Source organism: Amphimedon queenslandica, unplaced genomic scaffold, assembly GCF_000090795.2.
Source record: "Amphimedon queenslandica unplaced genomic scaffold, v1.1 AMPQUscaffold_13281, whole genome shotgun sequence".
NCBI lineage: Eukaryota > Metazoa > Porifera > Demospongiae > Haplosclerida > Niphatidae > Amphimedon > Amphimedon queenslandica.
Window position 1 is genome coordinate 134,317 of NW_003546483.1, and position 12,733 is coordinate 147,049.

At 40.3% G+C, this 12,733-nt stretch overlaps 3 protein-coding genes across 3 annotated transcripts; all 3 read left to right on the forward strand.

Moving 5' to 3' along the window:
- Positions 1-18: 18 nt before the first annotated feature.
- Positions 19-6,938, forward strand: LOC105313559 (uncharacterized). Its single transcript, XM_011407088.2, has 4 exons — positions 19-1,819; positions 2,284-2,694; positions 3,155-4,100; positions 4,150-6,938. Exons 1-4 carry the CDS (start codon positions 171-173, stop codon positions 6,859-6,861), a joined length of 5,718 nt encoding a protein of 1,905 aa, XP_011405390.1. The 5' UTR covers positions 19-170; the 3' UTR covers positions 6,862-6,938.
- A 57-nt stretch (positions 6,939-6,995) lies between these two features.
- Positions 6,996-8,677, forward strand: LOC100632376 (pectin acetylesterase 5-like). The gene is made up of 8 exons (XM_019999276.1): positions 6,996-7,162; positions 7,218-7,452; positions 7,499-7,629; positions 7,676-7,763; positions 7,814-7,875; positions 7,921-8,012; positions 8,190-8,333; positions 8,383-8,677. Exons 1-8 carry the CDS (start codon positions 7,018-7,020, stop codon positions 8,602-8,604), a joined length of 1,119 nt encoding a protein of 372 aa, XP_019854835.1. The 5' UTR covers positions 6,996-7,017; the 3' UTR covers positions 8,605-8,677.
- A 46-nt stretch (positions 8,678-8,723) lies between these two features.
- Positions 8,724-11,654, forward strand: LOC105313561 (beta-galactosidase BoGH2A-like). Its single transcript, XM_011407090.1, has one exon. It carries the CDS (start codon positions 8,724-8,726, stop codon positions 11,652-11,654), a length of 2,931 nt encoding a protein of 976 aa, XP_011405392.1.
- The last annotated feature ends 1,079 nt before the right edge of the window (positions 11,655-12,733 follow it).

Consider the following 12,733-nt stretch of genomic DNA (forward strand, 5'->3'; position numbering starts at 1 on the left):
CCCGCCCACGCACTTAAAAATAATTAGTGGGTTGCCTTGGTACCGCCCACCTAAAATTAAAATTAAATGTCCGCATTGTCTTAGTCATCTTAGTCATTGTCAGTTGATTCATAGGGTCTATCGCCGCGTATATACCAGTATTTACTAGACAGCAGTGTTCCTTTATCACAATGTCGTCCTCTGAAGAAGATTACACGAGTGACAGTGAATCCATTTCAAGTAGCACCTTCAGTTCCTCCTCAAGCAGTGATCTCAATTCTAGTATCTATGTGGGCCAACTGCCTCCTTTTATTAACGAGACCCATCTCCGCCAACACTTTATTGGCTGTCATATCATCAGTTGCTTTGTCGTAAGAGATAAAGCGACAAAGATATCGAAAGGTTTCGGTTTCATTAGATTGGAATCAGAAGAGGCTGTGGATAGAGCAATCACTATGTACAATAAATCGCTAATTGCCGGGAAGCACTCAATTGTAGTACGAAAGAAACAGGAAAAGAAGAAAGATGGGGGTAAAGGGAAGGGAAGAAGAGGTAGGACGAAAGGTTCAACTTCGTCAAATAGAAAAGGATCGTCTTCATCAGATAGGAAAGGATCTGCTTCATCAGATAGGAAAGGATCTGCTTCTTCTCTCACTGGCGATAATCTCGTTAAAGTTTGGGTTGGTAATATTCCTCCTGACATTACAGAAGACCATCTTATGTTGATCTTCTCTCGTTTCAAAGATAAGATGGTTCGACCCATAGATCCCATTAGGGTAGGAGAGAAGAACTCTCGATATTCCTTCCTGAGTTTTGGATCACTTGAAGACTCAAATGCTATCATATCCGAGATGAATGGGGTCGTACTTAGAGATCACAAACTTGTCCTTCGACCAAGTAAACCCGACCCCAAGGAAAAGAAAGCTAGTGCTAGGCTTCGTCAGGTCTCAGATACATGTACTACCTCCGTTTTGCCTCCCGAGCAAAGCAGTTCTACTGTTGTTCATTTAACTAATCTCTCGCCAGAGATCAGCTCAACAGATTTGAGCGAATTGGTATCTGTCGATTCTTCTAATGTCTTCATCAATTCACGTGCAAACACCGCCTCCATTGTATTCCCATCTCAGCAAGCAGCCAGTGATGCTGTACAGAAACTAAATGGACAAATGTTCCTTGGAAGCACCATTAGAGCATTCATTTCTACTACTGGCCCACCTCCACTTAGGACCAGTAGTAGTACAAGCAGTACAAGTGATGCTACTCCTAGTAGTGAGTTACACAATATAGATAGTAGTACTTCAATAAAAGTAAGCAATCTTCCACTTGGCACAAAGAAAGAAGATGTGAGGAGTTACTTCAGCTCATTTGGTCCAATTATGAAGTGTGATATCGTTAGACAGAGAAGTAAGCAGGCAACCAGTTCTTCTGCTGTCGTTACTTTTAAAACTCCTTCCTCTGCCTCAAGTGCTGTTTCGTTTGATGGCTATTCGTTTTTGGGACGGCCTATGAAAGTGTCACTTAAGAAAGCAGCCTTGAAGGATGGGAGTATAATAATAGTGTCTGGCCTCTCTTCTGTTACGACTGGATCTGACGTCTTCCATTGTTTTAAATCTTACGGTCAAATGATTGGGAAAGTGAATATAAACGAGACTCACCCGCGAAGATGTACAATCAAGTATGTGGCAAGAGAGTCTGCAGAGAAAGCAGTTAGAGAAAAGAATGGTACAGTGTTCAAAGGCTCTGTGCTGTCTGTACAGCACCGTGAGGAGGAGGAGGAGGAACAAGATGAGACTGATGGCGATATTATTGATGATGCACCCAGTCAGTTACAACCTAAAAGGTTAGTAAGATACTTACATGTACATGTACATGTACATATTACATGGTAGATTAATGATAATTGCTCATCGTAACCAATGAAGTGATTATAAAGGCCTTCATACAAATGTACTACATGTACTTGAGGCAAATTTTTGCTAGCAATGTTTGCGGTTACTTTGATCTTGTAAGCAACTCGTTGCTGTTAAATAAAGATGTTCTATTCTTGGCAACATGTTGATTTGTTGCTGGCAACAAGTAGGTGATCATTCTGCCTGTGTCAGAATAACAAAACTTGAGTGTCAATGTTGTTTTAACTTATAGGGAGATAGTTTATTTTTTCCTTATCACAAATCAATGTATTTATGTAGGTACTTTATGTAGTAAACAAATGACCCAAATCAATTAAACAGGGCCTACTGTAGTATTGTGTGCTTTACTGTTGTGTTTTTATTTGAGTTACACGTATTTTTGTGTATCATACAGATTTTCAGAGAAGAAAGAGATCTCACAAGAAATGTACGAGCTATGGGTTGACAACTCCTCCTCTGAGATTGAGAGCTTTGAGCTAAAAGGAGGGACACATCAGTACAGCAAAGGGACATTGAGTCTTAGTGCTGCCTCTCAGGAAGACATTGATTTGCTAACAAAGAAGTTAAGCCTCTACAGGGAAAGGATGCTGGAGTGCTCGGCAGTACAATGGAATCAACTGGTGGTAGTGGATGAGCTTGGAGTTAGTAAAATGGATCAGTTGAAGAGTCCTTTTACTAGTATACCCGACCTTCGTATCATTGAGAGGCCTCCTCTGAAGGTGTTGTTTGTGGGGCCTGTGATGACAGTTGATAGCGCCTATTATCACTTCTTTAACGAGTTTGGGAAAGAACTAGTAGTTGATAGGTGAGTTTATGTACTGTTCTAAAAAATATAACATTATATTTACATGTGTAGTAGTGTTATGAACTTGTTTCTAGAGTAGTGCTACAGAAACACTATCCATTGTATTGCTATAATGCACATAAATAATTTGGTCTGATTTTGGAGCCATTTTGGGGGGGGGGGAATATGGGTATTTTGGTATTTTTAAATGGTCGTAACTTGAAAAATTGAAGTCGGAATCAGCTCTAACTTTCTACACAGCATAAGTACATCAATATGTATCAGAAAATGTAATAAAAATTGGGAGTGATTTTGGAGCCATTTTTTGGAAAAAACCATGGGCTACACATAATTATACATGAAGTACAGGCTTTAAAGTGGCTCATTTTAAGTGCATCATTGATTGTTCTCCAGTTTGTACATTAATTGTATAATACCTCATATTTTTGTGTGGCTTATTAAAAAATATTTCTTTCCACAGCCAAAAGATGGAGGCATTGCTGGAGATGAATGAAGACCTCTGCAAGGACATCCTTAAGAAATACCGTGTTCGTGTCCGTGGCTTTTCAACCGGCTCAACAAAACTGACCTTTGAAGGAAACTCATCATCTCTACCACTAGCTCGTTCAGCAGTAGAAACTGCATTAGCTAGTATCAAACACATCCCTCTCCCTCCTTCTCTCTCTGCTCCCCTCGTAAGAGCTGGCCTTGGTATATGTGAAAAGGAAGGTATCACTTGCTCTGTTTTCGAACACAAAGGACAGCCCATGCTCGCCTTTTCCTCTGAAGATCATCGTCAAAGAGGAGAAAAGATTTTCAAAAGAAAACCGTTTACTAATTTCGTTCGTATTAAGGAAGGTGAATCTCACTCAGTTCAGTCATTAGAAGGCGTCATTAGTTCTGATCGTGTCCACATTGAATTGAGCGAAGACTCGATTCTACTGAAAAGCTTCGAGAAGGAGGACGTACAGGAAGCTCGTAAAGAGATCGAGGAATTCATTGGGACGGCTGTCAAGCAAGAGGAACTCTCATGCACCCAAGAGCAAAAGGTTTATATCAAGAAAAAGTTAAACTCGGCCGAAATTAAAGCAAAGTTCCCAAATGTCGTAGTGCGGAAAGACAGCGTGTGTATTCAAGGTACACAAGTAGATTGTGTGCAGTGTTCCAAGGCACTACTGGAATTAGTGCCGGAATATTACGATACTGTTATAATTCAGTGTAACAGACGCTTTTATCCTCTCATTGATCAGCACATCATACAGCCAGTTGGTATTGAATGCATTGTTGCTTATGATGGCCAGGGACAGTACAGGAGACGAGGAAGGGGAGGAAAAGATAAAGAAAATAGTGGAGAAGGGGCTTCGAACGAATTAAAGTTATTTGTGTATGGTTTCTCATCTTTGGAGACGTCTATTGATGCATTGAAAGTAAGTTTGATATTTTAAAAGTTTAATTTTATGTTCTTTTTTAAAATAGAGCGTGTCTCCTAACACTATCCGTGTTCCCGTTAGCCCAAAGGCCAAAGGATTAGTCGAGAAGATGAAAGCTGATATTGAAAATGATTGCCTGTGCAAAATTATTATAAATAATCATCCAAATGTTCTAGTACATAGCCTTGGACAGCAAGAGAGCCAGAGAGCCAAACGCCTCATTCTAGACGGGATCAAGAAGCAATTGGTGATATTTAAGCATCTTCCTTCTCCTCCAATCCCAGCCCTACACTTGAAGTACCTTATTGAGATGTATAAGGATAGATTTGATGAGGTCTCCGAAGGCCTCGAGCTCTTTCACCTGCCAAAGAAGAGACCGTTTGATGCAATTGGCCCAGATGAGACTGATTCTATTAAAGTGAAGGGGACTGGGGAGCAGGTTGATGCAGTAAAGGACATGCTTGATGAGCTGATTGGAGAGAGTGAGTTTCATCAAAAGCACTTATTTCTTCCCATCACTTTCCAGCCTTATCTTCTCCGGATGTGGCGGAAAAGGTGGAATTGTCTCAAAGCGATTTTTAAAGAGAGATTTGACATTTTGATAGAGTACAAGTGTCCAGAGTCGATTGACCCTGGCTCTCAGGTTGAGTTTTGTATATATGGGTTCAATTATGAAGCATTTGAGTTGTTTAAAACTAAACTAGCCATAGAGCACTCTCAGCCTCTTGTCGTTTCTGAGATCCCACTCCCGATTGAGAGAGTCAAGGAAGTCCATGCGGCTCTTGCTGAGCACAAGCTTGATTTTAGGGACTATCCTGTTGATGTTTACTGCAATGAAAAGGCTAGGAAGATTATCATCAGGGCTCCTGATTTTTTAAAGGACGACATGGAGACCGTTCAAGACGAGATTGAAAACTTTCTTGAGGAAACGTCAATCGTAAAGGACAACATGTCTTTGATTGATATCCCTACATACCTTCTTTTTACTTCTTCTGAGCATGGCTACTATAAGCAGGCACTGTCTTATGCAAAAGAGACTAGAGTGACGCTACGCTCATACAGACATGGTCAGATTGTGGGCTGTACATTGACAGGTCCTGCCTTGAAGATAGAGATCTTAAAACTCCAGTTGGGTTCAATTTTGAAGTCGATTAAACCTTTGCTAGGTTATATCCACGTACCAGTAGACCCTCTGGCCCTTCCATCTCTCACCCCTACTTTCTGCAGTGACATCAACTCTAAACTCGAGAGTCAGTTCATGACCGTACTTATTAAAATGAGTGGCTCATCGCCACCTTCTACCCCTCCAAAGCAGCAGTCTGGTGACACTTGGCACTGGAGGGATAGTGATGGTTCCCTAGTTCCTCATTCGGCCTCGGTTTCGAAAGAGCTCTCAGCAGGGTACAAGGCAAACTCTACCAGTAAATATATTGTCATTGATGATGGGAAGGCCATTGAAGTCGATTTTTGTTCAATGGTTCAGACTGATTTAACAACCGGGATTAAAAGACAAGTAAGTGTCAGTTCCTCTGGGCCTGTTCAATGGTACTGGGCCAGTGATGATGGTACTAAACTAATGCCATACAGTGCAAACGATTCTGATACTATGGAGAATAAGTATAAGATGAAGCAGACTGTCTTTACTATGACCTTTAACCAACAGCCCTACTTGATTGATACTCTTGCAATGATACAAAAGAATATGAAAACTGGGCGTAGTCGTAAAATTGAGCGTAAAGCTACTCCAAGTGCTTCTGGTCCTAAGCAAAGCTCTACAGTTAGATTATATGGTCTGAAGACTAAACTGGATGCTGCCTCCCAGCATGTTCAGGATAGACTGTCACAGTGTCTCAAGACTAACGAGCTGACTAATCCTCTTCTTAGCAATCCAAAGTTTTATGCAGAGGTACAAAAGATTGCTTCAAAGCATAATGTCCAGACTATTCGAGGAAATCTTGGTCCTAGTAATGATAGGAGGGGTGTTCCTCCTGCAAAAGCTGTTGTTCCTCTTGTTGCTGGTGGTGGTGGTGGTTTTGGCAGCTTACTCTTTAAAGGTGTTGGTTTTTGTATTAATAAAGTAATTCAAGAAGTGCAGGAGCGCATCATTGATAGCAAAGCTGCTGCATCATCATCAGATGTTCCGGCAGATGTTCCAGCAGATGTTCCACCTGAATGGGAGTCTCAGGAAACCAACCTTAACTTATTCTCTGTTGCTTCTTCCTCTCCTGAATATAAAAGGATTGAGACCTTATTTAAAAAGACGCTTCGAAACTCTCGAATAATTACCATAACACGGATTCAGAATATGTGGCTCCATGAGAAGTACATACAACACAGGGACAGGCTTGCTTTAAAAAATAAAGGAAAAATAAATGAGCGTGAGCTATTCCATGGCACGCGTGGTACAGACCCTAAGGAGATATATGATTCAGAGGAAGGCTTTGATATGAGGTTCAGTGCTAGTGGGATGTGGGGACAAGCTAATTACTTTGCTTCTGATGCTAGCTACTCACACTTATATGCCCACAAGCACCCATCAGGATATAATGAGATATTTCTAGTGAAACTTCTTGCTGGAGAGTCCTACGAATCAGCAGCTGACTCTACTCTAAGGATGCCTCCTAAAATGACGAAACCCAAGGGAGAGCTACAGACTAGATATGATACAGTGACTGGTACCACTAGAGGAACGAAAGTGTTCATGGCATATGATAATCAGAAGGCTTATCCTGCTTATCTTATTGTGTATGCGGCATAACCAACTATTTTTGACTTATGTATAATTATTGTGTTTGATTGTTACAGTTATCCTTATCATAAAAGTTTTAAAATATACCAGAATTTGAAATATGCAAGCAAACCATGCAAAAGGAAGGTGTGGTAGATCTAGGTGCAAGTGTCAGCAGCTCTATTAATGGCCAGCTATACCTCTTTAGCAGTCTTTCTATTGACTCTCTTCACCTTCACAGCCTCAAAAGAGGCTAATCTTATCCTCCTTGATGACCCTGGAGAAGCAGTCTGTCTGGATGGATCACCTCCTGGTTTTTATTACAGGGAAGGTAGATATAGATCTATGATATTGTGAATTGCTTTCTCACTCTCTCATTAATGCAGGGTCGGGTAGTGATGCTACTAAGATAATAATACATTTAGAAGGAGGAGGAGTGTGTGTGGATGAGGAGGACTGCCTTGGTAGGAGCAAGACTGATCTGGGGTCTTCAAAGAATTGGAAACAGATGGCAGATTTTGGAGGATTCCTGTCCGACATTAAATTGTTTAATGAAAAGTTTTACGACTGGAATATTGTTTTTGTGAAGTACTGTGATGGGGGACTTTACTCAGGATACGTGTAAATATTATTATTGTCTTAATATTTTTAATTTCTTTGATTAAAGGTCTCAACCAGTAGATGTGAATGGTACTTCAATATACTTCAGGGGTAATACGATACTTAAAGCAATCATGCAGTACCTTCGTGACAATGGGATCAAAGAAGCATCAGATGTAATACTAACTGGCTGCTCAGGTTATACACGGTACTTACTATACAGTGCTGCTTCATTGTTTATTAGCTGGTGGAATCGCTACATACATACATGCTGACTATGTAAGAAGTGTTTTGCCTTCTTCTGTAAATTACCGTGCAATGTCAGATGCTGGGTAAGCCCCTATTTCATAATATTTACATTTTAATAAATTATTAAATTTAGATATTTCATTGAAGTGCTGAATGTTAATGGGGAGCCAATTGCAAAGGAAAGAGGACAGAAAGGTATGCTGCTAATAGTGCTTGTGATAACTGTGTCTTTGTCTTTAGTATATAAGCTACATAATATGTCAATCAGCTTGGATGAGGATTGTGCTAAAGATTATACTGGAAATGACACTTATAAGTGCACAGCACCACAGGTATAATTGCATTGTATAATGTTATAAACTTCAGGGTTTCCCACAAAGCATGCTCAATTGAGTTAAACAGCATACTACATAAGCTTGCAAGAAGCTTTTTAAAATTTATAAAAATCCTGGAGAATTTGTTCTAAATGTTGAACTCAAACTTATAATCCCTCTCTTCTATTCTCTTAGTATCTGTATCCCTACATAAAAACTCCCATCTTCTCATTTAATTCACAATATGATACATGGCAGATAGAGAATAATCTCCAGTTAGACTGTGACCCACCACACTGCACTCCAGAACAGATGGAGAAACTTCAAGAGTTTTTTAAGGTTGCTTATAAATTCTTTACTTATAATAAATGATTATTATAATCTGTAGGAATTTCAAGCAGCAGAGACTAATATTATAAACTCAACTACTAATGGTGCCTTTCTTGATTCTTGCTTTGCTCATTGTCAGTCACTTGATAGCCATGGATGGAATAGAGTTAAGGTTGGAGGACAGAGTGCAGCAGAGACATTTGCTAACTGGTACTTTGGTGAGTCTGAAGGAAGTGTCAAAGAAGTTGATTGTCCTTATCCATGCAATAAATCTTGCTGATATAGTGATACACCTTTTATGTGAATGTGTGAATGATTTTTTAACTATGAATTTTATATTACACTAAAATGAATTTGATTAATACTCAACTATTGTTTTGCTGTATCACTCTCAGCAAAATGAAAAGGCTACTCTGCCTCTTCTTTCTATGCCTTTTCTATACTAATTCTGCCTCTCTATCTCTTAACTTTAAGGATGAAGACCCAGTCCAGTCAAGAGAGACAGTCAAATTTGATTTTGGCTGGAGATTTCAACTTGGAGGCAACAATATAGCACCATGTCCTGAAAGTGTCTTTCCTAAAAACCTTAGTGGAGTAGAATGCATGGGCCTTCGATCTGGAAGCTCTAAAAATGCAGATGATTGCAGAGGTGAATGCTGTGCTGATGTGATGTGTGCTATATGGCAATACACTGATAGTCAAGGTTGCTGGATTGGTCAGAGCAACGATTGCAATCACACCAGTAGTTCTTGGGTTGGTGGAGGAAGGGACACTCCTGCTAAGCCTGTACCACCTCCTGATTCTGGGCCCACAACTCGTGACTTTGATGACAGCGATTGGGAGATTGTGGATGCACCTCATGACTCACTGATAGGTGGAGAGTATGCACAAAATGGAACTGTAAGGGGACAAGCTTACCTCCCGAAGAACATCACTTGGTATAGGAAGCATTTCAATCTACCAGCAGAGTGGAAGGGTAGGATTATATGGGTTTACTTTGAAGGTGTTTTTCGTTCTTCGACTACATACCTAAATGGACTCATGCTGCATCATGAAGACTCTGGTTATACCAGTTTTGTTGTACGACTTGACAATTGCTCGGGCATTTTATTTGGTGATGGGAAGGACAATGAAAATGTTCTCACTATATTGTCTACTCCGAATGAGGGATTCTCTGGTTGGTGGTATGAAGGAGGTGGACTGTACAGACACACTTACCTTGTGTCGGCTGATGTGGTTCATATTATACCAGACGGTACATACGTAGCAGCAGCAGTTCATGGGACAATAAAAGCACATGATCCTAACGATATCAGCAAAGGGAAATATGTGGACATTGCAGTCATTGGTGTGAGCAGTGAAGTTATTAATGACGATACGAAGGAACAAAAGAGAACCTACCAATATACTTTATTTGATGCAGATGGGAAGCAGGTAGGCAATTCAATGCTACCTCCTAGCGATTTCAGTGCTGGTGAACTTAAGGTCCTCACTGATAGCTATACAGCAAAGAATGTAGAGCTATGGAGTCCAGCCCGTCCATACTTGTACACACTTCAGTGTGAGCTACTGAATAATGCTGATGATGCTGTTATCACTGATAGTGGAGTGACTGATACATATAACATTACTTTTGGAATACGAAGCACTCAATGGGATCCAGATAAAGGGTTCTTCATAAACGATGGTCATTTTACTTGGAGAGGTTTCAACAATCATAACGATTTTACCGGAGTAGGTGTTGCAGTTCCCGACAGAATAAACCTGTTTAGAGCACAGTCGATGAGAGCTGTAGGAGCCAATGCTTGGAGGATGTCACATAATCCACCAATACCAGTGATGCTTGATATAATGGATAATGTTGGTATTTTAGTCTGGGATGAGAACAGGGAATTCGGTGATAATCCAGTATGGGTAGCAAACCAGCGTAACATGGTCAGAAGGGACAGGAATCATCCGAGTGTAATGGCATGGTCATTTTGTAATGAGGCAGGTTGCAATGCTGGTGATTCTGTGCCGGTAGCAAAGGAGTTTGCAGAAGTCTCTAAAGAAGCTGATCCTAATCGCCCAGTGACTGCTAATATGATCAGTGATTTTGGTGGAGCTCTTTCGTCTCAAATTGACGTGCAAGGCTTCTCACACAAGCCTGGTAATATCTTTGATACATTTCACAAACAGTTCCCAAAGGTACCAACAATTGGCTCTGAATGCTGTTCATGCACCACACAGAGAGGAGAGGATTTCCCTGACAACACAAAATTTCTTCTTGGAAACTTTAATGCCAATTGCAACAAAGACCAAACAGAGAGTCAACTTGACAGATCTTATGTGGTTGGTTGCATGGTGTGGACTTTGTTTGATTATTATGGAGAGCCTGCTTTTGGCTGGCCTCACATCTCATCATCATTTGGATCAATAGACTTGGCTGGTTTTGCTAAAGCCTCGGCTTACTGGTATCGCTCTTGGTGGCTCTACAATGGGGTCCACAATCACAGCACTGGTGGGATCGACGTTCCTCTTAATCCTCCAAAACTCATTAATCCTGATGCTCAACCAGCTGAAGACAATCCTCAAGATGGCTACCTTGTACACATAGTGGAGCACTGGGATAAGAATGATGCAGCTCCAAAGCGTACGATACATGTCTATACTAATGCACCATCAGCTGAACTATTTGTAAATGGGAAATCTCAAGGAGTCAAGACTTTAGTGTGGCAAGGATGGGCAGAATGGGACGGAGTAGCTTACGAAGATGGCAACCTAACAGCTAATGCTATGGACGACAAGAATGCTATTGTAGCCAGACATACTAGACTAACTACAGGAGATCCTGCAAAGATAGTAGCAATGCTAGATGTGCCAAACGACGACACGGGAACAGGCTCCGCACTAGTACTTGATGGACAAGACTCTGGTATGGTCAGTGCTGTATTGCTTGATTCTAATGGAAGAGTGGCTCATGGCTCGTCTCTCAATATAACGTTCAGTATCACGAGTGGCCCTGGGAGGATCATTGGTGTGGGGAATGGTAACCCTCAGTGTCATGAGCCTAATCATGCCACATGGCGTAGTGCTTATCACGGGCTGGCCCGTGCTATTGTACAAGTAACTCAAGACCATACTACAGCTAATAGAGACCGTATGATACAAATTGATAGCGATGGGGGGCAGAGGACTCTGGTTGGAGACCCACGTGATCCCAAGAGGTTTCTTGATGATATAGTTGTACAAGTGTCTGCTGAAGGTGTTGGTACAGCTACTGTGTCTATACCAACCAGTACTGATCCTAATGATGGTGTGATTTCAACTGCTAGGAAATCACGACAATAGGAGAACACTCTGATATAACTGCTGCTGCTATTTTTAACTATAACGGCTGATGCTACTTATTAAACTGCTATATTTGCTTTTATATTATTTTGCTTTTTTCTTTGAAAAATTTTGTTCTTGAAAAAATTTCAATAGGTACATCAACAATTGAAAATTTTATAGCCACAAACTAATGATAATAAAAAGCATACCTGTCTAACATTTAATAATTATTTTCTTTAATTAATTTAACTTGTTCTTTGACAGTCTCATTCTTTAAGCTCGATAACTGATTTAAAAGTGCTAGATCTAGATCTAGAAGTTTCTCACTTAACTTACAAGTTACACAAAATCATCTATAAAAAAAACTATTATAACAACTCATTATTATGACACTGTGATGATTGATCGAATATTAGATCTAGACTCTACTTAGAGAAATTAGACTGAAGGCCTTCATACACTGGGCAACATGTTGCTAGCAACATTTGTGGTTATTTTGATCTTATAAGCAACATGTTGCCAGAAACAGAAGGCTGTGCAACATGTTGCTTACAAGGTCAAAGTAACCACAAATGCTGCAAGCAACATGTTGCCTAGTGTATGCCTGGCTTAATAATCTATTCTATGGGTGGAATTTTTGAGGAGGAGCATTACGCCGGAAACTACTGCCTCTCTCTTTCTCTTAATATTCTTTCTCAGTTTCTCTCTCTCTGTCTCAGTTTATAGTTTATACACCACATACAGTACACATTGCAGCTGGAGACTGTGTCTCTTCAGCCAAAGGAAACGTCAAATGGCGACTCCTGTGTACGGTAAGTAACTAAGCATAGACACAAGGAACTGTGGGAAGCATAAAGTCGAGCATAAACTGCATAGCGTTCTTACTTCAGCATGTTGAATAGTTTTCTCTCACTTTAGGTGTAGTTATAGCTTTACTGGCTATTCTAGTAGTGGCAGAATTTGTGATTATAATAATGATTTTGAGACGAATGAAAAGAATTCAAGTAAGAAAATGATCTAGATCTATTATGATTATATAATTCTGACAGCTAGAGTACATTATCAATGATCGTACACCATCAATTTTCGGACACTTG

Excerpts from the sequence above, each read along its gene's own strand:
- LOC105313559 (XM_011407088.2), top strand. The coding sequence starts at position 171 with ATGTCGTCCTCTGAAGAAGATTACACGAGTGACAGTGAATCCATTTCA. Across the intron at positions 1,820-2,283 it reads AGTCAGTTACAACCTAAAAG|ATTTTCAGAGAAGAAAGAGA; the intron begins GTTAGTAAGATA and ends TGTATCATACAG. Across the intron at positions 2,695-3,154 it reads AAAGAACTAGTAGTTGATAG|CCAAAAGATGGAGGCATTGC; the intron begins GTGAGTTTATGT and ends TTCTTTCCACAG.
- LOC100632376 (XM_019999276.1), top strand. The coding sequence starts at position 7,018 with ATGGCCAGCTATACCTCTTTAGCAGTCTTTCTATTGACTCTCTTCACC. Across the intron at positions 7,163-7,217 it reads TGGTTTTTATTACAGGGAAG|GGTCGGGTAGTGATGCTACT; the intron begins GTAGATATAGAT and ends TCATTAATGCAG. Across the intron at positions 7,453-7,498 it reads GGACTTTACTCAGGATACGT|GTCTCAACCAGTAGATGTGA; the intron begins GTAAATATTATT and ends CTTTGATTAAAG.
- LOC105313561 (XM_011407090.1), top strand. The coding sequence starts at position 8,724 with ATGAAAAGGCTACTCTGCCTCTTCTTTCTATGCCTTTTCTATACTAAT.